The sequence below is a fragment of the Euprymna scolopes genome, chromosome 30, assembly GCF_053919585.1.
Source record: "Euprymna scolopes isolate OS-2025 chromosome 30, ASM5391958v1, whole genome shotgun sequence".
In the NCBI taxonomy this organism is placed as follows: Eukaryota; Metazoa; Mollusca; class Cephalopoda; order Sepiida; family Sepiolidae; genus Euprymna; species Euprymna scolopes.
The window spans coordinates 40,574,975-40,601,654 of record NC_136511.1 but is presented as its reverse complement, the minus strand read 5'-3'; the positions used below and the strand labels follow the sequence as shown (position 1 = coordinate 40,601,654).

At 34.4% G+C, this 26,680-nt stretch overlaps 1 protein-coding gene across 1 annotated transcript in view; it reads left to right on the top strand.

Moving 5' to 3' along the window:
• The first annotated feature begins 3,201 nt into the window (after positions 1 to 3,201).
• The window catches only part of LOC145254763 (uncharacterized), a 125,922-nt gene continuing 102,443 nt past the window's right edge, over positions 3,202 to 26,680 (top strand). The window contains exon 1 of the mRNA XM_080113525.1: positions 3,202 to 3,538. Coding sequence (XP_079969651.1) covers positions 3,481 to 3,538 — 58 coding nt within the window. The 5' untranslated portion in view covers positions 3,202 to 3,480. The remainder of the gene's footprint in view (positions 3,539 to 26,680) is intronic.

Below are 26,680 nucleotides of genomic sequence, written 5' to 3'. Positions count from 1 at the left end.
ACAGTTTTTGTTAACCTTTAACACACAGAGTTCTCAGGTTTCTTAAATAAACAACTTGATACCAAGTGGTTTTGCCTTTCTTCCTTACTTTGTTACACAGCATTTCAGAGTTAATATATATTTATTTTCATGTTATATTAAGGTACATATCATTTATAATTTAAATTTATAACGTACCTGGTAAGTATAAAAGATTTAAAATAGTATAAGAGTAAAGTTGTCAAATTACAAATTATGGTTAAAACGTTTACTTTTTAGTATATTAGAAAAATATTATCAATTTCAATCAAAACAAGGAATTAAAATTAAACTTAAAGTTTAGACTAAAGAGTTTTTATTAAAAAAATGTCATTTGAGTTAAGCTATACCTAGTGTGATAAAGTTTACAACCCATAAAAATCTAAGGAATTAACAACACATACATATAAGCTGAATTTTGCAAAGTATCGATATTAAAAATAATCATCATTAAAAAAGGTGAGAACAAATTACAATCTGAAGCAAAATCAATTTTAAAAAAAGTAACAGTGATTAATTATAAAAAGGAACAATAAAAGCAAGAAAGCAGCGAAATTAGATTTCAGAGCATCCAGAGTCATCATACGTCGTTACACCACGTAGGAGCGGATATTTATCGTAAAGTGGGATTTTCAATTGAATTCAAATTTAAAACTTGTCAGCTTCTTTTGAATATTTAAAATAGACATCATTTAAAATGGGGAAAACAGATAAATATTCGAAGTTTGTCAGTAAAAATATTTGGGGGTAATAAGTATAGTTTATGAAATGATAGTCCGAAGCAGCAATGATAAAGATGGTGCAGTTATAAATATAGTAAATATAATATTTTGTGAAATTTTAATAAATAGGATCATTACTGTAGGATATAAGTATAAGTAGTACAAGAACCAGAATAGATAAGAACTTTAAGAGGAAGGAATAAGTAAGTGAGTTAGGAGGTGTGATTTATAATGTCTACAATTAATTGATATCTCTTGTCTATTTTATTTTAGTTAAGAACCTCCTTTTCTTAAATTTTGTGATAAAGAATTTTTCATTCAGGCAGAGGAAACAAGAGGATTTTAATGATTGATAAGTTATTTTTATTTTCCAGTTAACAATTGTTTTTCTTATTAATTCTTTATAATATGAAGCTAATGATGTCTTATCACTATTATTTGGATTAACAAAGGAAATTTCATGACCTGTATATCTTTGTTTGAAGTATATATAAAATTTGTTGATGATAGGATCCTGTGCTCTAATGTTATCTTGATAGTTATGTTTGAGGGGACATTCAGATTTATTCATACAACTGCAAATATTAGGTTTTTTTTTGTTTTTTTTTACTCTGGTTAAATTCTGTTTTATTAAAATTTTTTATTTTTGTGTTGTTTTAGTATTTTTTTCCTAAGTTATTGATGCGGCTATATATTAATTTAATAGTGTTTTTATTAAAATTTTTGTGAAAAGTATTACTGGGGAAGTGTAGATTAATGAGATTTAAGAATTTTTTCTTAGATAAGTTTTAACCATTTGATTGAAAGGGGGTGTAAACATAATTATTTTTCTTTAAATACTTTTCTAGATGTGGCCGTATTTTGTGTAAGTATGTTCTAATTGAGCTTTTTTTATATATCCATTTTTTATAAGGGTCTTATTGTAAAAGTTCTTATGTTTATTAAATATTTCTTTTCTTCTGCTGATAGACTTGGGGATATGTTTAATGATAGATTAAGGGTGGTTTGAGAGAGGGTGGGCATAAATAAGGTTCATGTTTTCCTTTCTATAAGGTTTCCTTGCTAAGTTTTAGAGCATTAAAATTTTGGTAATTTCGATGCAAATTTATTTATCTTTTAAATGTAACCGTAAAGAAATGAAAAAGAAAGAAGAAATCAATTTGCCTTTTCACTTGCAAGTTTTGCGGAAAAAAAGCATGGCAGTCCGTCTAAATTGAAACCAGGCGCATCTTGTGGTTCTTCACACAATAATCTCAGGTTGTTTGAATGACATGCCTAAATATCACACGATTAGAGAATCAGAAGAAGTTGTCGTACATTTGTCGTGCCCTAATTTGTCGTACACAAATAGTAAAAGCAACATAAACTGTATATAAATATGACCGTTATATTATTTTAAAGTTAAATTAATAGCGTTCAGATTCCACAGATAGAGTGAGAAATGAACCAAACTTTCGTATTTATTTAGATATCGGTTGAGCTCTTTAGTAAGAGGAAATAACGATGCCCACCTAAAAAAATAATAAACAGGTGTTAGGCTTGTTAACAAAAGTTTGACACCCTGCTTGGGAGCCCATTTTTCAAACTCTTCAGCCTAAAATTCACAGGAAACATTAATTGCAATGCATAGATTACGGACGGCTGCCGCAAAGAAGGTAGACTCCCTCTACCATGCTAGAAAATTACTCGCACTAGAAAGCATCCGATATCTCTATAAAGCTACCATTCACCCATGCATTAAGTATTGTTGCCACATCTGGGCTTGAGCATCTACCGCTAGATACTCATTTTTTAGAAAAAAAGCCCCAAATCTAATAGGTCGTGCATTAACCTAGGCCTGGCCACAACATAATTGAAGCGAGTTGGGTGTAAAAGGCGTTTTTAAGAAGCGTCCAGACATTGGTCAGAAACGAAGGAAGAGATGATGACCGGCGGCTGTAACCTAAGTTCCTAGATGCCGGAAAGACTTCTACTCCAATAGTTTGTTCCCTCGGACTGCCAGACTTTGAAATTCCCTACCTGTTTTTTGCTTCCCTAAGTGTACTAACATACTGAAGTTTAAATGTAATAACAGATCGTCTCACTGGTCAACTCTCCACAGTTCCCTTTTAGACATGATCGCAAACTAAGGTTTTAAGTGGCAATATGCCTTGTCTCGTGTGAAAAAAAAGATAAAGAAAAATGCTAGGTAAATATTATCGTTTATTGGCATGATTCTCACATCAATATTATAACTGTTTTGCTTACCAACCCGACATCCCTGTTTATTTGAGCACTCCAGGTCAAGCCACACCCCTACCACAATTTTCGCACGCATCTCTATGTAACCGACGGACAGGACTGATATTCTTTTGTTTGTTCGTATTTATTTGAGATTTTATTTTTTATTTATTTATCTAGTTTTTCATTTTCTCTTCTTTTTCTTTGCGTGTATTCTCCACAGTTTTTGTTTCCATAATTCATTCACGAAATGACGATCACAACTTCAGCTGGCTCTCGCTATTGCCGACAATAACCCGTCGCCCCCGTTGCCGCCGTCGGCCATCATTTTTTTTCTCCGTTTCCGACCAAGTGCCTGGACGCTTCTTACAAACGCCCTTTACGCCCAGCTCACTTCAAATTGTGTGTGCGTGTTGTGAGCAGGCCTAAATACTGGGAGTATCATCCTGTCTATAAGACATCAGTGGAAACGAGGAACAGTACGCAACAAACAAACAAGCAACAAACAGGCGAACGAAATATGTCCCGACGGCGACTCGAGGCTGCGATCCTCAAAAGAAAGGAAGGAAATAAAGTTGGTAAGTCCCTAAATGCTTACATTTTTGTCCGGTTTTGCTAGTTATGTACGACAAATTAAAGCACGACGAATGCACGAAAACTGCTCCTAGTCATTTTCTATTTGTGTGATATTTTGGCACGACATATGTAGGACAATAACTACTACTCATCGGCTGCTGCTATGCGGGTAGGGAATTAACAATGTTCTGACATAGGCTAAATGCCTAAGCTCAATTTGTTTACAGAAAGAGCATCGCTTAATACACTAAGGGTAGTTTGTTTATCACTTCCCAATAAGCTCAACCCAAAATAGGGAGCATTATAATCCTCCACAAGCAGTACTGTTACGCAGTATCACAGCTCAAAACAAAATTCATGACAACTCAAAGTTAAATAAACTTTATTTGATCACCGAAAGAAAGAAAAACAAAAACAAAAATGTAAGAAAAATTAAAACGAATAACGTATACATATGTTGTTGATTCCTTACCCGCATAGCAGCAGCCGATGAGTCGTATTTATTGTCGTACATATGTTGTGCTTTAATTTGTCGTGCCCAAATATCACACCAATAGAAAATGAGTAGGAGCAGTTTTCGTACATTCGTCGTGCCTTAAATTGTCGTGTGTGTATGTGTGTGTTTGTTTGTTTGTGTGTGTTTGTTTGTGTGTGTGTTACAATATTATATTACTAGCGGTGGTTACCCGACGTTGCCCGGGTTTTAAGATGCGTGTGTGGTTGAGGGGGGGGAGGTGATAAAATGAAAACAACGCAAAGTAATAACGCTGTTAAAATATTATAAAAACAAACAATGTTAAAACTATCAAAAAAAAATCCCGAAAAAAAAATCAATTAAAAAAATGAACATGATGCAATACGAACAGTGCCCGGGTATTTGAAAAATCACAAAATACTTTGCAGGAGGGGGGGGGGATTCGAACTCGAATCATTGAAAAAAAAACGAAAAAAAAAAACGTGATGAATTAACTAAAAAGTGAATTAGGTCAAATATCAATTCCGCAGTGAACAAATTCTAAATGAATTTTTTTTTGTTTTCTCGAATTCTAAATGCATTTATTTGTTTTGATTTTAATTTAAGTGTAATTAATGCAAGTGAATTCACGATATTGTTGCATTGTAATAATAAACAGTAAATAATTAATTTTTGTGTAAAAATAATTGTTTAGTTGCAAGCAATAATAAATAAAGGTATAGTTATATTTTAAGGTTAGAGTCGTTAAAACCGGAAGTAAGAACTGGTTAGTCCCGCAGGTTGCGTCTTACACTAACTAAAAAAAGAAAAAAGAAAACAATAATAGTAATCGCGTTTTCTTTATATATTTTTCATTTTTATTTTATTTAGGGTAAAAACAGAAAGCATAAATCAGGGAAAGAAGATAAAAAAAACGGCATAAATAACCTTGTACGATTTCAAACCGGTGTTTCTTCGCAATGTTCCTTGTGAACTCATCCGATGCAGTGTAAATGGGGAGCGGGAAAAGGAGGAATCTAATAAAGAGAAAAGATGTTGCAACTTCCATTGAAATTAACCGATTTTGGCAGTGAACTCTCACCGGGAAAAATATAGGAATGTACGGTTATCGAGGAAGTGTAAGGGTAATAGGCCTATAGCACAACTCAGATCCTGTGCTGCAGTTTGTGCACATTACATTTATATGTAATGTCTTGATTATTAATTCGTTTACGGTCCAACTAACACGGGGGAAAATGAGTTCATTATATATATATAATTTTCTTCAACAATGCTTCAAGCAAACGACAACCTACTTATACCCATCAGTCTCGGCCAGACAAAGTTTGCACTCATGAAGAACACTCTTCCGCTGTCTTCTCTTGAAAAAGGACTAATAAGTCTGAAATATATTGAGATCTATAACACCATTGGATACAACAGAAAAAAAATACTGTTGTTTAGAGTTTTACTCTATATAAAAAAAAAATCTCGCATTGTTCTTGGCTTTAATTTTACCTTATAATATATATATATATATATATATATATATATATATATATATAAGATAGAAGAAGATAGAATAGAAGAAGAAGATAGAGAAGAAGAAGAGATAGATAGAAGAAGATAGAAGAATAGATAGAAGAAGATAGAAGATAGAGAAGAGAAGAGATTAGATAGAAAGATAGATAGAATAGAAGAAGATAGATAGATAGAAGACAGAAGAAGATAGAAGAAGATGGGATAGAAGAGAAGATATTATGATTATATTAAAAAGTTAGGGTACTTTTGGAGTTTTTCTGTTCGTATACAGATGTAAACGTGTAATTGGTTAACGAAAACGGAACAGGCAGAGTACACAGTACTAGGCAGTAGTTTTTATGACGTTAATAAGCGATTTCGAATAACTCTTAAGTTTTAATATTTAAAAAAAAAACTGGACACGTATTTAATAAAGTTAAAAAATTAATATCAGATAATATCATAAAAAAATTTGCATAATATATTTTTAACTAAGTGATTCAATTTTTTTAAAAATCGTAAAAAAAAAAAGAACAAAGCGTATTCGGCATTTGTGATCGAAGAGAATTATTTTGGCTTAAAAACATGATTTCTAAATTTTTTTTTTAATTCAAATTTTCACCCCAAACAAGGCACAGTGCCACTTTGAAGTACGAGGCTATTATCGGGGACATAAGTTGTAGGGATATTATGAAGGGGGATGAGCAGCAAGTTGTCGGTTCGCATTACACTTGAACTTCTGCATGTCAGAACAGCTGGGGAAGCAGAATCCCGGAAGGGAGTTTCAAAGTCTAGCAGGTTTGAGGAATAAACTATTGGAGTAGAAGGATTTCTTACACCTAGGGATCTCTACTATGAAGGAGTGGGATTTAGCTGCTTGTCGGGTGAGTCGGGGATATTTACGTCAAGGGGGTACAAGGGATTGTAGTTCGTCAGAACATCCACCATTAACATACTTGTAGAACAAGCAAAGGGATGCCACATTTCGTAGATGGGGCAGAGGCTGAAGCCTAGGTGACAGTTCAGGACCTATAAAAAACGTATGCATTAATCGTAGTTACTTTCTTTCATGCAAATATTAAGCGTTACTTTGGTTTCATGGAATTTCACAAATAGGTTTCCTCGAATTAGCTATAAAGCAGTAGAAACTAGATATAGATGGAAATTAACATAACCGGGTATTGTATACTCACGGCTCAAGGAACGGGTGTTTTTTTTTGTTTTTGTTTTTGTTTTTTTTGAGTCGTCGAAAATATTAATATGCACAAAAATTCTCTAAATTTTTCGAGTAGAACAACTGCTATTGTGTTTTAGTAAAAAAAAAAAAGTCTATTACAATAAGGCTAAAGTTTTCGTCGCTATTAAAGTGACGAAAAGGGCGATAAGTATGTCGCCTGTATTCGCAACATCCAGCGAAATGCAATTTCCACTAATTTTCCGTAAAAATTACTTTTAACTATAACTAATTTTCTACTCGACGAGTTTTCGTAATTCTTGGATATGTTACTATTTTCGACATGTCAATTACTTAAGTGCTGTTGTTTTTGCTTAAAACGACATATTAAAATAAATCGATCTTGCGACACTATCTTAACAAGTACCTTTTCTTTTTCATATTTAAAAGCGATGTATGCTGGTGCCATATTTCCAGCGTTAAATACCCATAAATAATACATATATAACACGCCGCACACAAAAAATGTGAACGTACACAAACTTGTTCCTCTTCTTTTTGTTCCTCGTATTTGTCGAGGATAGTCCGGGTTTCCGCATCCAATGAGTCATAATACAGTTTCATAGTCAACATTGTAGTTACTGGTTTTAACGAGGTGGAGGCGGAGGCGGATTTTATTCACTGTAAGAGAGGAATTGTACAATGACAATAGGAAATTAAAAACAATCAGCACTTTTACATAGCTAAAGGAATCTGCTCGAATTCAATACACACACACTATGTATATATATATTTTCCCCAAAACCTCTAGCCTGGGTGGAGGGGAGACTAAACCTTACTGCTATGGTTTCGAATGATCTAAAATATCTCATGTTATAACAAACTTTTGAAAATAAGGTACGATTATGAATATCTCCAGTATCAAATAATCCTTATACACTGTGAAATTTACTTTCTGCATGAAAACCAAAGAGGGGAGATTTAACATATGAGAAATATTTGGAATGAAGTTGCGCGCTTGCTGTTATTTCATATTTTTAAAAACCATAACAGTAAGTTTTAGTCTCCCCTCCATCAAAGCCAAAGTTTTTGGGGCAATATCAGATATTTTGTAATTCATATGCAAAACTAGGAAAACAAATAACTATGATTGAAACATTTTATGGCTGTAAAAATGTGCGAAAAAAAAAGGCTCTGGGTGATGAATGATCTCTTTAATGTGCCACCTTAAGGGCTAATGTCACATAGACGACTACACAATTCAGGTTATTAGCTTTCCAACGAGCCAACAGGCGGATAACGTCAGCTCATATGAAACGTTTACCTCCAGCTGCACTTACTAGTGACATGACCACAAGGATAGACATAGAAACAGAAATTTTCCGACATTTCAGGCTACTGTTCACGAAGTATTACCGACCTGGAAAGCAACTTTTTCTTCACCCTTTGTCAGAAAAATCACTCATTGGAAATGAGGACTGAAGGACAAAAAAGGAGAAGTGAGAGTTACTGGAGATGCCGATAACACATCCACATGCATTATCTACTCTCCATTTAAATTATAAAAAAAAAGGTGAGAAGGACTTATTAATATCTACTTAGTATAAGTCCGTTGCCCCATTCCCAGTTTAGGACAGTACTTGAAGATAGTTTCCCCTCCCATATTAATGCATGGATACTTTTTGCCTTTATCTACCTATTTGGGAAATGTTCAATTTCATAGGAGACTTTTTTTCTTTCTCGTTTAAAATATAGGAAAAAAGTATTGGTTAATAATAGTATATTCGACAAAAAAGATTTAGGAAAAACAAAAAAAGATAAAAGAAAACGAAACAAATATTCAGGATAAAAGTCAAAGCTGGAATAAGTAAAAAATAAAACAAAAGTTTGCAATCCACAGATGTTAGTAGACTTCAAAAGTTACGGATAGAAAAGTTACGGACAGATGTTAGTAAACTTCAAAAGTTACGGATAGAAAAGTTACGGACAGATGTTAGTAGACTTCAAAAGTTACGGATAGAAAAGTTACGGACAGATGTTAGTAGACTTCAAAAGTTACGGATAGAAAAGTTACGGACAGATGTTAGTAGACTTCAAAAGTTACGGATAGAAAAGTTACGGACAGATGTTAGTAGACTTCAAAAGTTACGGATAGAAAAGTTACCGACAGATGTTAGTAGACTTCAAAAGTTACGGATAGAAAAGTTACGGACAGATGTTAGTAAACTTCAAAAGTTACGGATAGAAAAGTTACGGACAGATGTTAGTAGACTTCAAAAGTTACGGATAGAAAAGTTACGGACAGATGTTAGTAGACTTCAAAAGTTATGGATAGAAAAGTTACGGACAGATGTTAGTAAACTTCAAAAGTTACGGATAGAAAAGTTACGGACAGATGTTAGTAGACTTCAAAAGTTACGGATAGAAAAGTTACGGACAGATGTTAGTAGACTTCAAAAGTTACGGATAGAAAAGTTACGGACAGATGTTAGTAGACTTCAAAAGTTACGGATAGAAAAGTTACGGACAGATGTTAGTAGACTTCAAAAGTTACGGATAGAAAAGTTACGGACAGATGTTAGTAGACTTCAAAAGTTACGGATAGAAAAGTTACGGACAGATGTTTGTAGACTTCAAAAGTTACGGATAGAAAAGTTACGGACAGATGTTAGTAGACTTCAAAAGTTACGGATAGAAAAGTTACGGACAGATGTTAGTAGACTTCAAAAGTTACGGATAGAAAAGTTACGGACAGATGTTTGTAGACTTCAAAAGTTACGGATAGAAAAGTTACGGACAGATGTTTGTAGACTTCAAAAGTTACGGATAGAAAAGTTACGGACAGATGTTAGTAGACTTCAAAAGTTACGCATAGAAAAGTTACGGACAGATGTTTGTAGACTTCAAAAGTTACGGATAGAAAAGTTACGGACAGATGTTAGTAGACTTCAAAAGTTACGGATAGAAAAGTTACGGACAGATGTTAGTAGACTTCAAAAGTTACGGATAGAAAAGTGACTTAGCTTCTTGAGTTCGTAGCGTAAAAAGGGATGCTAGTCAGTCAGTCTGTTTTTATGCCGATATTTAAAGGGTATGTTGGGTGGCGGTGGTGGTGGTGGGGGAATCTTGGTGAGTTCTGTATTTTTATTTCTTTCTTTTAAATTCAACATTGAATTATCTACCTCATGCCAGAATGTTCGACCATTTCAGCTCCACCCCATAATAAATATGCTATAATGGAACTTTTATCAAATTGGAAAGTCTGGTTAAATTTTAACTCGTGTAAAAAACTGGTTAAGAAGAAATACCTTTAGGGTTACGTATTAAGTTTAGACTAGCTAGAAGTAATGCATACTTTAGAGAGAAAAAAAAAGCCGCGTGTTTTTGAGTTCAGATAATATGCAGGTATAATCTGGAATATATATATATATATATATATATATATATATATATATATATATATATATTAGTGGCCTGGCAAGGCCACAGGGGAGACAAATCCCAAAGCAGCATAACTAAAGTTATGCAGGGAAAACAACCGAAGCAGCAAAACCGACAAATGTAAGGGAGACAGAAAAAGCAGCAAAACTAAACCTAATCTGCCAGGACACTATATATACAAATGCAGGCAAATTTGGGCATATTTTATTAGTTAGAAAATATGGTTTCTTTTTTTACTAATTGTCATAAAATTTTTACCATAGAATAATATCAAAATTTTCAAAAAGACTGAAAATTTTTATGCAGAAATAGAATACACAATAAAATATAAATATAAAATAAATAGATAATAGAAAATAAATTTATCTTTATTTCTATGTATTTTTTATTTAATTATTGTGTTATGTTCCACTCACAAGTGTTGAGCTTGATAGGTGTTTATATCACGGTTTATCAGAATTATTTAAACTCACTTGCTATATACTTTAATAAGTTTCCAGACATTTTGTTCACGTATTTAAATTGTTGTTGACTCTTGAAAATTCAGTATGTTATTGCTATACATCTTATGAGATGATTGACCAGTTTTTATGATTTCGGGATAAAATGAGCAGCTACAGCAAAAATTGGAATACATCTTACTAAAGCCTGATTGTCACAGTTGGTAAATTTCAAAACTGTAAAGAAACGTATGGAATGCTTCAGACTGCTTTTGAACCATCTTGCATGAATAGAGCATCAGTTTTTGAGTGAGATAAGAGATTAAAGGAAAGCAGGGAGTCTGTGAGGGATGATTAGAGATGCGGGAGGAGTAAGGAAGTCAGAACACCAGTTGATTGGCCAAATAAAGAATTTCACAGTTCTTGATGCTCTGGCGATCTGCGATGAAAGAGATCAAGAGACAGAGCTTCCAGTGGAAGCATGCTGACTCTCCCAAACTCAAGAAAGCCAGACAGAGTATATCCACCCATAAACTTTTGATTATTTCTTCTTTTTTTTTTTTTTTGATAGTTAAGGAAGAGATTCCATCAGAAGAGGCCCGCATTCTTCAAATCAGGTCAGTGACATTTCCACTAGGACAATGCACCAGTGCACAACTCCATCCTTGTCACAGACTATTTGATCAAGATGGGTATCAAGACAGTTCCACACACTCCCTATAGTCCAAACCTTGCTCCGTGTGACTTTTGATTATTTCCTAAGCTCAAGGAAAAACTTAGACTGCCGTTATGAGACAAGTGAGGAGGTGAAAGAGGCTGTGACGAGGGCCATTGACACGCTCACACAAAAGGACTTCCATAGGGCTTTCCAGAAGTTGTTGGAACGGTACAACAAGTGCATTGCAGCCGGAGGAGATTACTTCGAAGGGGACGACAGATTCATGTGTGTAATAATAAAATAGAATAGTGATTTCAAGATTATGAGGGTTTTTGAAGCACGAAAACGATATTTTTTGTGTCATTAATATTAAATACAAAAAATAACACCGTTTTCATGCTTCAAATAACGTTGAAATCAATATATATATATATATATAGATAAATAGATAGATAGATAGATATTGTTTTGGGAGTCTACTTTTATGGAAAAAGATTCATAAATATCTTTCCATGTAGCGATTTTTTAAATGTGTTGTTTAGTAATATAAGAAAAATATTTTCAAATATACAACGAAACACGTGTAAGACACAATATAATGAAAAATTAGGCATTTGCCTAAACTAAATAATGTACATATAATAATTACTTTTTATAACAACAAACACGTGTAATGTGTTTCATGCTTTCGCAATCATCAGTGCAGGAAGGGACGGTTGCTGCCGAGCAAAGGGTTCGAAACTCACAATGAAATCACTTTTGACTCCGTTAGCAAGGAATGTTACACCTGCGCTCCGTCAATCATCACGATAATGAAGTGAAATTGAACATTCATGAAGTTAAATATATGCACAATGTTATTAAGACGATCTATAGTGATCGAGCGACCCGAAATCGTGATCTTGCAAAAGGCCAGCTGACTGCCTTTTAGTTTTAAGACAGTATTCAACTCTTAAGTATTTACTTTTTAAAAGGGCGAAATAATTATGAATTATAAATAATAATTTGTTTATATACATTTCATGGTTTTGCAGCCATGAGTGAAGGAAGTGACGTTTGCCGCAATTTTTTATTTCTTTTAGTTGGTTTCGGAATGTATTATTTAATGTTATTTAATAGCATTTGTATTAAATCGGGGTGGGGGGGGCGTTATGTTTTTGTAGATGTTGGTAAATTGATCTAAAGTTTTACCAGCTGCATGGCGGGGCAGCGAGATATGATGAAAAAATGCCGCCTAAATGCACGCAATATCTATATTTATATTTCTCTTAGTAAGTCCGTTTCTTTTTTCTCGGAATCTACAGAGCAGATCTGCCTGAAATGTTGTATAGACCTTTGTTATGAGAAGGTACAGCAAACTAAGTACTATGGTATCCGTTCGATGAACAGTTAAGGATTAATAGGAATTAATATTGAATAGCGACCACAATACAATATTTATTGTAGAAATTTTGCATAAAACGTTCGTTCTAAGTCAACGGATTGTAACTTTTGCAAAAACATATATATACAAGAATAAAAAAGCATTGGAAATGCAAAAGAATATAGGGATGGTATGCCAAAAAGTATACAAACAAGATAGCTATGATTGGCTAGGCACATGGAAATAGAATTGCATCCAAAGTATAGCCCTATAGCTTTTCTCCAATCTTCATTCCGTGCCATCATTACGGTTGTAAAAAGCTATAGGGCTATACTTTGGATGCAATTCTATTTCCATGTGCCTAGCCATTCATAGCTATCTTGTTTGTATACTTTTTGGCATACCATCCCTATATTCTTTTGTATTTCCAATGCTTTTTTATTCTTGTTAATTAGTATTTTTACTTACAGTCTTATTTTTAAACTTACATTCATGATAGTATTGTCTTTTTTAGGAGGCGGCTCATTGCCGCCTCCATTAGTAGCAGGTCGCTTCCTGCTGGGTTTTAGGTCTTTTTATAATAGTTTGTGCATGAGGCAGCTTTTTTCCCTTTGAGATCCCTGTTATACCGTGCTTTTGAGTCAGCACGTGAGGCAGCCTTCTTTTTTTCTGGTTCTTTGTTATAAAGAGCACGTGAGGCAGCTTTTTCCCTCAGAATCCCTGTTATACCATGCTTTTGAGTCAGCACGTGAGGCAGCCTTCTTTTTTCTGGTTCTTTGTTATAAAGAGCACGTGAGGCAGCTTTTTCCCCTCAGAATCCCTGTTATACCGTGCTTTTGAGTCAGCGCGTGAGGCAGCCTTCTTTTTTCTGGTTCTTTGTTATAAAGAGCACGTGAGGCAGTTTTTCCCCCCTCGGGATCCCTGTTATACCGTGCTTTTGAGTCAGCACGTGAGGCAGCCTTCTTTGCCTCAGGATTTGCATGATACTTAATTTTTATTATTTCAGCATTTTTCTGATAGTATTCTTTTTGCTCAGATAATACCTTGACTTTGTTTTTTTCATAGTCTATATTTCTCTGAGCTTTTTTACTACATGCTGACTTTGGCATTTTTTATTAAATGTAAACATATAACACTTATGTGTATCTTACTATAATATCACTTATCTTATAGCAAGACAACTTTCGTAAAATTGAGATACTGCCCCGTCACCAATAGTTAAAGTGTAGAACGGTATATACACCAATAGTGTAGTTGTTATCTTTATATGAAGTCCTAATCAGTGACAGTGTGAGGTTACTTGGTTAATTTATTGTAGTTTATTTTAGAAAACTTACTTGTTTTTATTAGTAGATTGTGTATAGTAGCCACAATATCTAGTTATTTTTGTGGCTAGGGCTTGGATTTTGATTCTTTTTGGTCAGCTTCCAGTGAGTTCTTAGAAGATGACTTTCTTGCAGTTTCTTTTGCGGTTAATTTAACTTATTTCCTTTGGCGTTTGGTGAGTTCTTAGAAGAACTGGTCTGATCTATTTTCTTAGCGAGCAAAGAGATTCAGCTGTATTTAACAATGGTTGCTATAGTGTATTTTTGCGCATGCGTGAGAATTTCAAGTTTCCTCCTTATTTTTCAATAGTTTGACAGTAGTCATGTGTCTTTCTGCCAAGAGCGACAGACGTCAGTGTTAGCCGTGATCGTCTAGAGGTTAGGACCCCACGTTGTGGCCGTGCTAACCTAGGTTCGAATCCTGGTCACAGCATTGACATTTTGTACATATTTTACAGTCCAAAATCTGAAGAATTATTTGTTTTTATAACATTGTTTTTTGACGTCGTACTTGCTGATAGGTTACTCTTATAACAATTTTGATCAACTGAGATAAAGATTTCGTGGTTTCATTAACGCTGGTGGGTTACTGTTTAAAGAAAAAACCTTAACGTTCACCTCAAATATTCAGCGTCCAAGAAATATAGGCCACTGGCAAACTGGAACGTCTGTGAGCACCCGGTGTATTATTTGGAGCTGTCCCTTTTGAGAGAAGTTCCGTGTTCGAAGTGGTCTGTCTACATTGGGTATATAGTGTTTAAAACTTGTTATTACACGTAATCTTATTTAATTATGGAGTTAGCTAAAAAGCGATGGGTCACTGCACTTCTCCGTGTAAAGAGCAGTCGATTGATGCTTGAATTGTTGTCAGAGACCGTTCGTACACCGAGATACATCGTCTCAAAAGAAAGAAGAAAGAAGAAGAAAGAAGAAAGAAGAACAATTGGCCATTTTTGTACCCTTTTTTTTTTGCTCTCTTTTGACATTTTAACCGACGTTCTGACACTCGCTGGATTCGTAAGACGCTTTTCTGTAAGAATATGTGCTTTTTGAAACTTATAAGTTGATTTTAGTTGAGATTTGGATAGTTTTGTTTTGTAGGCGTATATAGGCGTGTACGGGCCATCCCTATATAGAGAGTGCTACCGCCTCTCTGATATATATATATATATATATATATATATATATATATATATATATATATATATATATAGGTTATTTGTTTTTGATTTTACGATACGTTTTGAATGAAAGTGAATTTTTACCTAAATGCAACTGGGAATAATTTTCCCTTTAACCAATTTGGTACCCCCACATGGGGAGCGGTATATATATTGTTTAAAAAAACGGCAGCCTATATATATATATATATATATATATATATATATATATATATATATATATATAGACCGCCGCTATGCGGGTAATGAATTAGCGATGTTTTGATATTGTCCAAATGCCTAAGCTCGATTTGTGTACACAAAAAACATCGCTAATGGCAGTTTTTATAACACTTCCCAATATGCTCAACCCAAGATAGGGAGCATTATAGTCATCCACATACATTACTGTTTCGCTGTATCACAGCTCATCAGTGCGGTTAGACAAGCAACTACCTCAAGCCAGGATCGATCTTCGACTCACACACACACACACACACACACACACACACACACACACACACACACACATATATATATATAATGTATGTACTGTGTTATCGTTAATTGATGTTCATTGTATAAAGTATCTTTTCTTTTTATTCTCTACATGCAAAACAATAGATCCGTTTTAAGTGGTTTATTGCTTTTCATTTCCATCGTAAAGAAGCGATCAGCAGAATCACTTTCATTATGCATGACAATGTCTCGACATGCGCGAATTCATTGCTCCCTCCGCCAACTCCTTGCTCGCCGTCCACCATCTAAATTAAACATACGCTCATAATAAACACAAAGATATTCTGATATAACAAATAGCTGGTTCCAACAATTCCGACCTGATAATACCAACCTGCTTTTCTGTAATGGTAGGCACAAATATTAAATACATTTGAAATTATCATGAGCACATTATGCTAGGAGCAGTGTGTAGTATCTGTTCTGATACTACACGTTGTCTTTTCTGTACTCAGTGAAGGAGGGACTACCAGCTCGACATAGCGTGTTCGGGTTTTGAGGTGTGTATAATCTTATTATATACCATGTTGCTAATACCTCACGAGATGTCATCGTTGTGTTCGATTGTACTAATTCACAGTACACGTACGGTTTCTTTAAAATGAAGGATTTGCTTGCCTGAGGAACATAGTAACCTGACAATTACATAGATCCGAGGAAGGGACACATTAAGATATTCATTAGGTTTAGAGAGAGAAAGAGAGAGAGAGAGAGAGAGAGAGAGAGCTATTCGCCTTTTATGATAACTATGGCATTGTTCGCTCGCTCCACCCATTAGGGTTTTGGGACGGACACCGTTCTTTTGTGACCGCTCACTTGAAAAGGTAGAAGAAACAGAGGCCATAATACCCTTTTCTAAAATTGCTTCCTATTCTTAACTTCTGCTTATTCGCTGAGATCACATCTTAAACTCGGATCCGCTAATCAATACTCTAGCTCTATTTCTCATTTCGTCTATTTAAGTAATAATTTTAGTTATCTAGCAAATCTCATGTAATTTTTCAATCTTTGAACTGATACCATGTGCGCCCGATTTTAACATAAAGTTTCAAACAAACATCGCTTATTGAGGTTCATTTTATCTACTGCCAGTTATTTCTTCCTTTTATTTAAGAATAATTAACTCGTGCGGGTGGGCGTTACACGACATGCTATGCAAAGAGCGAACAATAGGCATCAATGCTATACAAAGAAATACGTTACAGCCCCAAATTACAGTAAATAGGAACAAATGTTGCATGGGTCAGAGGTCGAGTTGATTAAGTTAACGTGGTACGGAAGTAACGTAAAAAGGAAGTACGTGGCGGATAGTAAGTTAGGGATTACTTTTTGCTCTTTTATTTTTAGACCAGAGCAGACGTGTTTTTTGAGGATCGCCAACAAGATTTTCAGTGACGAAAACAACAATAAACATTATCGCGCTGAGGTTTGAACATGTAACAGAGCGCGTATGATCGAAGAAATAAGAAAGAGTTAAACTTGGACAGAAAGCCACGGACAAGCTTGAAAGGAGGTACAGATTGCTTGAAAAGGGAACGATGACCGTTCTAATAATGTTGAAAGAGAAGGTCCATGCGGGTGATATGAAAATTAGGAACTTTGTTGGAAAAAGTGTTGCGTTTCGGCAGAACAACCTTTTCCGGAACAATCAGTCTCAGCTGTATAAAGAATTAAATAGTAGTAAGCAGGCGGGAAATAACGACACTCCGAATGTAGATGATGTCATGAAGTTCTGGAGTGGGATTTGGTCTGTCGAAGGGCGATATAATAGGAAGGTTAGCTGGTTTGGAGAGATCTGAGAAAAGCTATCAGGATGCAGCAGATGGAGAACGTTGAGATAACCATTGATGATGTGAAGGCTGGCATACGAAGGATGACAAATTGGATGGCACCTGGTCCAGATCGATTGATGGGCTTCTGGTTCAAACAGTTCCAATGCCTTTATTCACCTATAGCTGCTTCCCTACAAAGTGTCGTAGAGTCGGAAGATGTCCCTGATTGGCTTGTTAAGGGAAGGACGACACTAATTTGGAAAGATCCTGCAAAGGGAACAGATGCCAGGAATTATAGAGCAATTACATGTTTACCACTAATGTGGAAATTGTTAACTGGAATCTTTGTGGAAAAAATTTATGGACATCTTGTGAGTAATGGTGTTTTTCCTGATGAACAGAAAGGGTGTCCGAAAGGCTCAAGGGGTACCAATGAGCAACTACTGGTTGATAAGGCAGTAATGCAGGATGCAAAGAGGAATCTGAGTGCAGCATGGATCGATTACAGAAAGGCTTGCGACATGGTTCCTCATTCATGGATCTGTGAAACACTATTGATGATGAAGGTTGCTAGGAATGTGGTAGGGCTTTTGGAGACAAGTATGGCTCAATGGAAAACGGTGCTGACAGCAAACAGAGAGGTGCTGAAGCAGGTTGGCATTAAACGTGAAATATTCCAAAGAGAATCGTTATCTCCACTTCTTTTTGTAATGATAATGAAGCCACTGAGCATCCTCTTGAAGAGAGAAAAACTGGGGTATAACTTTGGATCTGATGGAAGACGCCTCAACCACCTGCTGTTTATGGATGATTTGAAGATATTCGGTAGAAATGAAAAGGAAATGGAGAGACTGGTAGAGCTCGTAGGGACATACTCAGAAGACATCCGGGTGGAGTTTGGGATTAGTAAATGTGCGGTGCTGATGATGAAAAGGGGAGTAAAGGTTCATTCGAATCGAATAGTGCTGCCAAATGGAGAAATCATGAAAGAAATAAAAGATATAGGGTATAAGTATTTAGGAGTGTTGGAGGGTGTAGGCATCATGAACAGAGAAATGAAGGAGAAAGTCAGGAAGGAGTATCTTAGAAGAGTGAAACAAATTGCAAAGTCGAAACTGTATGGAGGAAACCTAATGAAAGTGGTGAATGCATGGGCAGTCAGTGTTTTGAGATACAGTGCGGGAATTTTAGAATGGTTTGACAAGGATTTGCAAGCCGTGGATATCAAAACAAGAAAAGTTTTAGCAATGTTTGGTATATTTCACAATCAAAGTAGAGTAGCGAGGCTGTATCAAAAGAGGAAATACGGTGGGAGAGGATTGAAAAGTGTAAAAGATTGTGTTAGAACCGAGATGTCGTTCAAGGAGCATGTGGTTAGAAGTGAGGAGTGGATACTTAAGGTTGTGGCCAATGAAGTGGAGGTATGTGAGATCAAGGCTGATTATGTGAAACGTATGGATAGAGAAAGGGCAGAGGAACTGGCTAGGAAGCAAATGCACGGAAGGTTATTCCAGAATATGGCAGAAGTGGCTGATGAAAGATCATGGCAATGGTTTAGAGCTGGGTATTTGGCTAAGAGTACTGAAGCTTTTGTTTGTGCATCACAAGCGCAGGCATTGTTCAAAAAAGTGGTTCTAGGAGAGGAAATTGCTGCAGAATGCCGGATTTGTGGTAAGACCTCAGAATCAATTGCACACCTTGCAGTAGGGTGTAGTGGATTAGCCCAGAGAGAGTACCGCAAAAGACACGATCGCATGGAATTCCGGATATATTGGGAGGTGTGTAAGAAGGTTGGAGTGAAGTGTGCTGGATTCGAAGCTATCTCTTTACAACCTTTTCATAACCTATTATACTTTCATAAATCAGAGTCCATTTTCTGTAAGCTGTTTTTTAATCCAGTCAACGACGGGTATTTTTGCTAGTATATATATATATATATATATATATATATATATATATATATATATATATATATATATATATATGAGCAAATAGTTAATAAAATATGTTAAAAAAACACTTTGAAATGAGTTAAAAACATATTTAATCTGAAAAGGAAACACTAGATAAATGGATAGTCCTTAATCCGCGGAGTTTCGAAGAAATACTTTCCTTCTCATCAGAGGGTAGGAATTAGCAAAATGCGGGATCGGATTTTGCATGCAGAAGTATTTGATGAGACAAAAAGTAAGTCAAAGATCTTACTTGAAAACAAAAAAATGAAGCAGAGGGAATATAGTGAAGAAAAAGATGATTACACGTGAATGGATAGTCTGGTGGACAATAAATAATCCAGTGACGGTAAAATCCAAATGTAAATCTTCAAGAAAGTTAAAAGAATTTCCATTTGTATAAGTAAAATCCAAGGAAATCCCATAATTGGAAGAAGATGGTCCATAATAATCCAAAGGCAGAAATCCATGGAATAATTCACAAAAATGTGTACAAGGAATAAAGAAAAGATTCCAATAATATTAATAAAAGAAAAATAAGATATGCTTTTCACTCTACTTCCGAGACATAAATATAAATAAGAAAATAATATTTTATTTTATATATATGTGTGTGTGTGTGTGTGTGTGTGTGTGTGTGTGTGTGTGTGTGTGTGTGTGTGTGTGTGTGTGTGCGTGTGTGTGCGTCTGTGTGTGTATCGATCCTGGCTTGATGTAGTTGCTTGTCTAGCCGCACTGATGAGCTGTGAAACAGCGACACAGTACTGTATGTGGATGATTTTATATATATATATATATATATATATATATATATATATATATATATATATATATATATATTGAGTAAGATGATTGATAATTCGTAATTAAAAATAAAAATTAAAAATCAGTTTTACAAGCAAGAACAAACAAAATCAATAAATTGTACGATCGTTTCGGAAACTATGTTTTTATTGAGATAGACAATAAGTCTTGGACAATAATTTTATCATTTAGTTTTTTGAAACAAAGTCTCATCATCAGTAAAAATTTTGGGTGTTTTTTTTTTAAAGACACCAAAAATAAAACTAGCATTTTTTTTTTTAAATAAGGCAGATGTATCTGGGAAATACTAAAAATATAAAGGAAAATAGTTACTTTTTTGATGTTGATAAACAAAGTAAGATAAAATGAAAATAATAGTGAAAGCTTGTATGTGAGTTATTGCACCCTTTCCGCCTCATCAGATCAAAGGCCGGATTTGGATGTTGAACGAACGTTCTAGAGTCTTTCGGTGCTGATTTGAGATTTCTTTCGGTCTCCCTAGATTTGGACTCTTTGTTTCAGGGGATTTTCTAACTTCGCAATGGATTACCATTTTGGAAGTTTGAAACGATTTTTATTTGCTGGAAAATGTTTTGAATACACACGTTCCTGTGAAGTACGGAAGAAAGCTAGGAGGAGAAATAAAGAGGGTAAGCAATTTAAGCCAATAGCTTTTTAACGTTCGTAGGAATCGATTCAACTTTAAAACTTTCATGTTGTCCTAATGACTCATGAGAAGGCGTCTGAGGGTTTGTAATTTGGGAAGCCATGTTTTATGTTCGCGAGAATTGTTATATCACGTGATTTCGGTCGCCATCTTTTACTCGTCACCACTGAAATGCCGTTGACTTTAATTCGGTTGAATGGCGTTCGACTTTCTTTCCTTTTCCCTCGTAATGCCGTTTTCAGTAATCTTTTCTTTCTTTTTTTTTCTTTTTTTTTTTAATTAATCTATTTGCTTATTTAGTTGTTATTTTGTTTGGTTTTATTGATCCATGTTTTGTTTTGTTTTGTTTTTTTTCGTTGTTCAAGAATTTATTTTTGTTGTTTAAGCGTTTACTTTCAGTGCGCAGTTAATACCTGGTTTACAGAGCTATCATTTATTCACGAGGGAATGTCTTTCTTACTTCTAATGAGAGTGATCAAGATAGGAAAATAACAGAAACCCCGCAACACATAACTCACATGGAGAAACAACAACAAAAAAATCGATATCAGTCGTCGTAAAAACATTAACGAAAACAGCCGTAAAATACAAGGGACGACAATCAATACGACATTTTAATAATAATAATAATAATAATAATAATAATAATAATAATAATAATAATAATAATAATAATAACCCAACCCTATCATCCCATTACCACATCACTATCTCCCCAAAAGGAGTGAGACCGAATAGCCAAGGAAGAAGGAAAGACCGAGGAGTGAGCACTGATCAGACCTCCACTGTATAAATGCAAAGAGAACTGGGACCTTGGGGAGGCTTATTGGCACTCAAATTTCAGTAAAGACCAATGGCCGCTGCCAACGAGAAATCAATGGTAAGCAGCTGTTGCGATAATGCAAATTTACTTGCAAATATTATCGAAAGAGATGGAGAGTACTGGAAAATATGGGGAGACTTGTTGTCACTCAGCTTCCACGGAATACCACAGGCTGTATCCAATGAGATCTTTAATGACCCGTGTGAAAGCTCCTTGTGAGCCGATCATAATAATGATAAAGTGGTCTGCGAACGAGAAATCAATGGTAAGAGGCTGTTACGATAACGCTAATTAATGTCCAAAAGTTTTCAAAAGAGCTGAAGAGTACTGGAAACCTGGGGAGACTTGTTGTCACTCAGACTCTAGAGAACACCACAAGTTGTTCTCAAAGAATAAACTTTATTTATGGCTTGTGTGACTACTCCTAGTGAGTAAATAATAATAATAATAATAATAATAATAATAATAATAATAATAATAATAATAATAATAATAATAAGGACAAGGAAGATCGGGGGGGGGGTTAGAAGGATTGAAAAACCAAGGAGAGAAAGCACTGAACATAGCTTTTTTTTTTCTGAGAAGTGCACGCATATGGAATTCTCTTCCTTTTTGCCTGTTTCCCACCTGACTACAACTTGGACGTCTTCAAGTCCAACATAAACAAATTCCTGATTAATCGCCCCCTTAAGTAAGACGCTTTATCAAATCTCCAATACCAACTATTACTACGATATTATCCCATCGATTATTGTACACAAAATTACCCTTATCCTCGAGTGGCTTACGGGCCTTGATAAGTGGTGATCCCCCATGTAAAAAAAAGCAAAACAACAAAAAAAAACTAACCAGACCTCCACTGGATAGGTGCGAAGAAGACTAGGACCTTGGTAAGGCTTATTGCCACCTAAAATATAGTGACGATGAATATTAAACATTATTCTTAAATCGCAGTTGGAATAAAACTTATGCTATCAATACCAGAGTAATAGTTATCATTTGATATACCATTAGTATACCATTGGTATACTTGCCTGGAATGTAGATGAATTGAAATGTTTGGACGCAACAACATGTAAAATACTTACAATTTATGGGGCTTTTGCTAAGAAAGGAGATTACATCGATTGTATTGCCCTAGAAAAGAAGATGGTCGAGGCTTATTTAGTGTTGAACATAAAGGAGGAAAATCTAACTAAATATATTTCTGAAAATAAAGAAACTCTTTTTCATAAAGTGAAAAAGGAAAAGATACTAAAAGCCTGGGCTGAACAAAAAAAAAAAAAAAAGCGACAACAACAAAAAAAAACAAAAACAAAAGCGACAACAACAAAAAAAAAAAAACAAAAGCGACAACAACAAAAAAGAAAACAAAAACAAAAGCGACAACAACAAAAAAAAACGTTGCAAAAGAAAACGGGAAACATATTTGGAAAGAAACTACACAAGTGTTATTTAAGAATATGAAATTTAGAGAGAGATAATAACAGCTGGAATTGGTTGGCCAGGGGGTGAACTTAAAAGATCTACTGATAGCACTTTAATGGCAGCCCAGGAACAAGTTACTCGCACTAGGTCCATCAAACACTACATCGACCAAACTGCAGAATCGCCGATGTGCAGAATGTGTAATGAAAGGGCATAAACCTTAGCGCATACTTTATCAGAATGTTTTATGCTAGCACGACATAAATATAAAAAATGGAGATATGACAATGTCACTCAAGTCCTGCACTTAAAAAATATATACAAACTTTATGAATTTGATAACAAAGAAAAGTAGTATAAGCATAAACCAGAAGTGGTACAGGAAAACAACAATGTTAAACTTCATTGGAATATGCGCATACTAGATAACATGGAATATGCGCATACTAGATAACATGGAATATGCGCATACTAGATAACATGGAATATGCGCATACTAGATAACATGGAATATGCGCATACTAGATAACATGAAATATTCGCATACTAGATAACATAGAATATGCGCATACTAGATAACATGGAATATGCGCATACTAGATAATTGACAAAAACAAGAAAAAAAAATTAAATATCAAGCTCAAGATAGTAATTAGACTATGGAAATGTAAAGAAGTCAATTCGAACGCTGAAGACCATAACGAAACGCCACTATAAATGGCTTAATCAGTTGGCGAGACAATTTATTTTCCAATTTTGCAAAAATCTTGCTTGTTAGTAACGGAGAAAGAGTTAAGGTACAATTTGAATATTTGTAGGTAAGAGAATTCTCTTACTGTTAAAAAAAATCCAACTAAAAACATCTAAAGGTTGAGAACACTGTGAAATGATAAAAAATTTATATTAAACTTATATTAAAATTTTTCTTTTTTTTTCGCGAGTTTCGCACGTGATCACGTCTCATCCCAGGCGTTGATTTTAAAAGCCACACATTACGGCATCGTTCGCCAAATTTAGCAGATGTTAACATACCAGACTAAAACTAATGGAAGAATGTTTCATAAAATTTACAAATGTTATGTATGACAAGTTGAAAGAAAAATACTCCACGGACCATCCAACAAATTGAAAAAAAAATTAAAAGAAAAAAAAGCTTATTATGTAAAAACATTCTGTTTTGTTCAATAACATTTGTCTTAATGAAAATATGCTTCCTAAATACATACACAAAATAGTTTCACACTCACACAAACAAACACACAACATAATTTTACACATACATTTTCACACACACGCAACATATTTTCACACACACAACATATTTTCACACTCATACACATCATATTTTCACACTAATACACAACATATTTTCACACTCATGCACAACATATTTTCACACTCATACACAACATATTTTCACACTCATACACAACATATTTTCACACTCATACACAACATATTTTCACACTTATACACAACATATTTTCACACTCATACACAACATATTTTCACACTCATACACAACATAATGCTCTTCCACTTAACATAATTTTGTTTCATTATGAAGAGATAGCTTTAGGCGGTAAAGGTTAATTTTACAAACGATGTTTCTCTCGGACTTGGGAAATTTACTTTTAGAAACGATGAAACCTTATAATTTGAAGACCATACACAAACGATTAAAAAATCTGCAATCAGAGGTTCTTATATGATTGCGTTTACAACTGATGATCTGGCCTCCCAGAAACGTCCCCATGGTGCGAACAAACTATGTTACACTCTCCGACAAATGACCGCGTTACAACATTCGATGACGCAATGCAAAGACTTAACTTAGATAATAGAAACAATACGCATTCGTGTTCTCATCTTGAATGTTAATTTTACATTTCGGTCGATGTAAACTTCGACCTTCTTCAGGTGTATATTGTCGAACCCGGGAATGTTTCCATTAAACTCGGGAATTTGCTTTAAATTTCGAACAGAATCTTTTATTTACTTCAAGGGGGTAGCATGATCTTGTTACGTCAGCCATAACTGTATAGAGGTCCTAAGTAATTCGCAACCGTATTTTCCGTCGCCCACACTAAAAACTGAACCTCAACCTTCAGGAGAATATCGTTTTTTTGCAATTATTTTTCCAAGTACTCTGACCACTGCACTATGGGTCGTTACGCAATTAAGTAACTAAAGGGTTTCGTTCAAAATTCTATCCAAATGCCCGACTTTGACAGAAACATTCCCGAGTTCGACAAGATACACCTGAAGAACGTCGGCGGTTACATCGACCGAAACGTTCTGAAAAATGATACTCGAGAACATTCCAAGATGAATCCAAATAATAACAAATCCTCAACCAAAAATTCAGAAACGTAACGATACATACATTAAAAAATTCAGAAACGTAACGATATGAATTAAAAAATTCAGAAACGTAACAATATGCATTAAAAAATTCAGAAACGTAACGATACACACATTAAACAATTCAGAAACGTAACGATATGCATTAAAAAATTCAGAAACGTAACGATATGCATTAAAAAATTCAGAAACGTAACGATATGCATTAAAAAATTAAAAAACGTAACGATACGCACATTAAAAAATTCAGAAACGTAACGATATGCATTAAAAAATTCAGAAACGTAACGATATGCATTAAAAAATTCAGAAACGTAACGATATGCATTAAAAAATTAAGAAACGTAACAATATGCATTAAAAAATTCAGAAACGTAACGATACACACATTAAAAAATTCAGAAACGTAACGATATGCATTAAAAAATTCAGAAACGTAACGATATGCATTAAAAAATTAAAAAACGTAACAATACGCACATTAAAAAATTCAGAAACGTAACGATATGCATTAAAAAATTCAGAAACGTAACGATATGCACATTAAAAAAATTCAGAAACGTTACGATATGCATTAAAAAATTCAGAAACGTAACGATATGCATTAAAAAATTCAGAAACGTAACGATACACACATTAAAAAATTCAGAAACGTAACGATATGCATTAAAAAAATTCAGAAACGTAACGATATGCATTAAAAAATTCAGAAACGTAACGATACGCACATTAAAAAATTCAGAAACGTAACCATATGCATTCAAAAATTCAGAAACGTAACGATATGCACATTAAAAAATTCAGAAACGTAACGATACGCACATTAAAAAAATTCAGAAACGTAACGATACGCATAAAAAAATTCAGAAACGTAACGATATGCACATTAAAAAATTCAGAAAAGTAACGATATGCATTAAAAAATTAAAAAACGTAACAATACGCACATTATAAAAATTCAGAAACGTAACGATACGCACATTTAAAAAAAATCAGAAACGTAACGATACGCACATTAAAAAATTCAGAAACGTAACGATATGCACATTAAAAAATTCAGAAACGTAACGATACGCACATTAAAAATATTTCGAAACGTAACGATACGCACATTAAAAAAATTCAGAAACGTAACGATACGCACATTAAAAAATTCAGAAACGTAACGATACGCACATTAAACAAAATTCAGAAACGTAACGATATGCACATTAAAAAATTCAGAAACATAACGATACGCACATTAAAAAAATTCAGAAACGTAACGCTATGCACATTA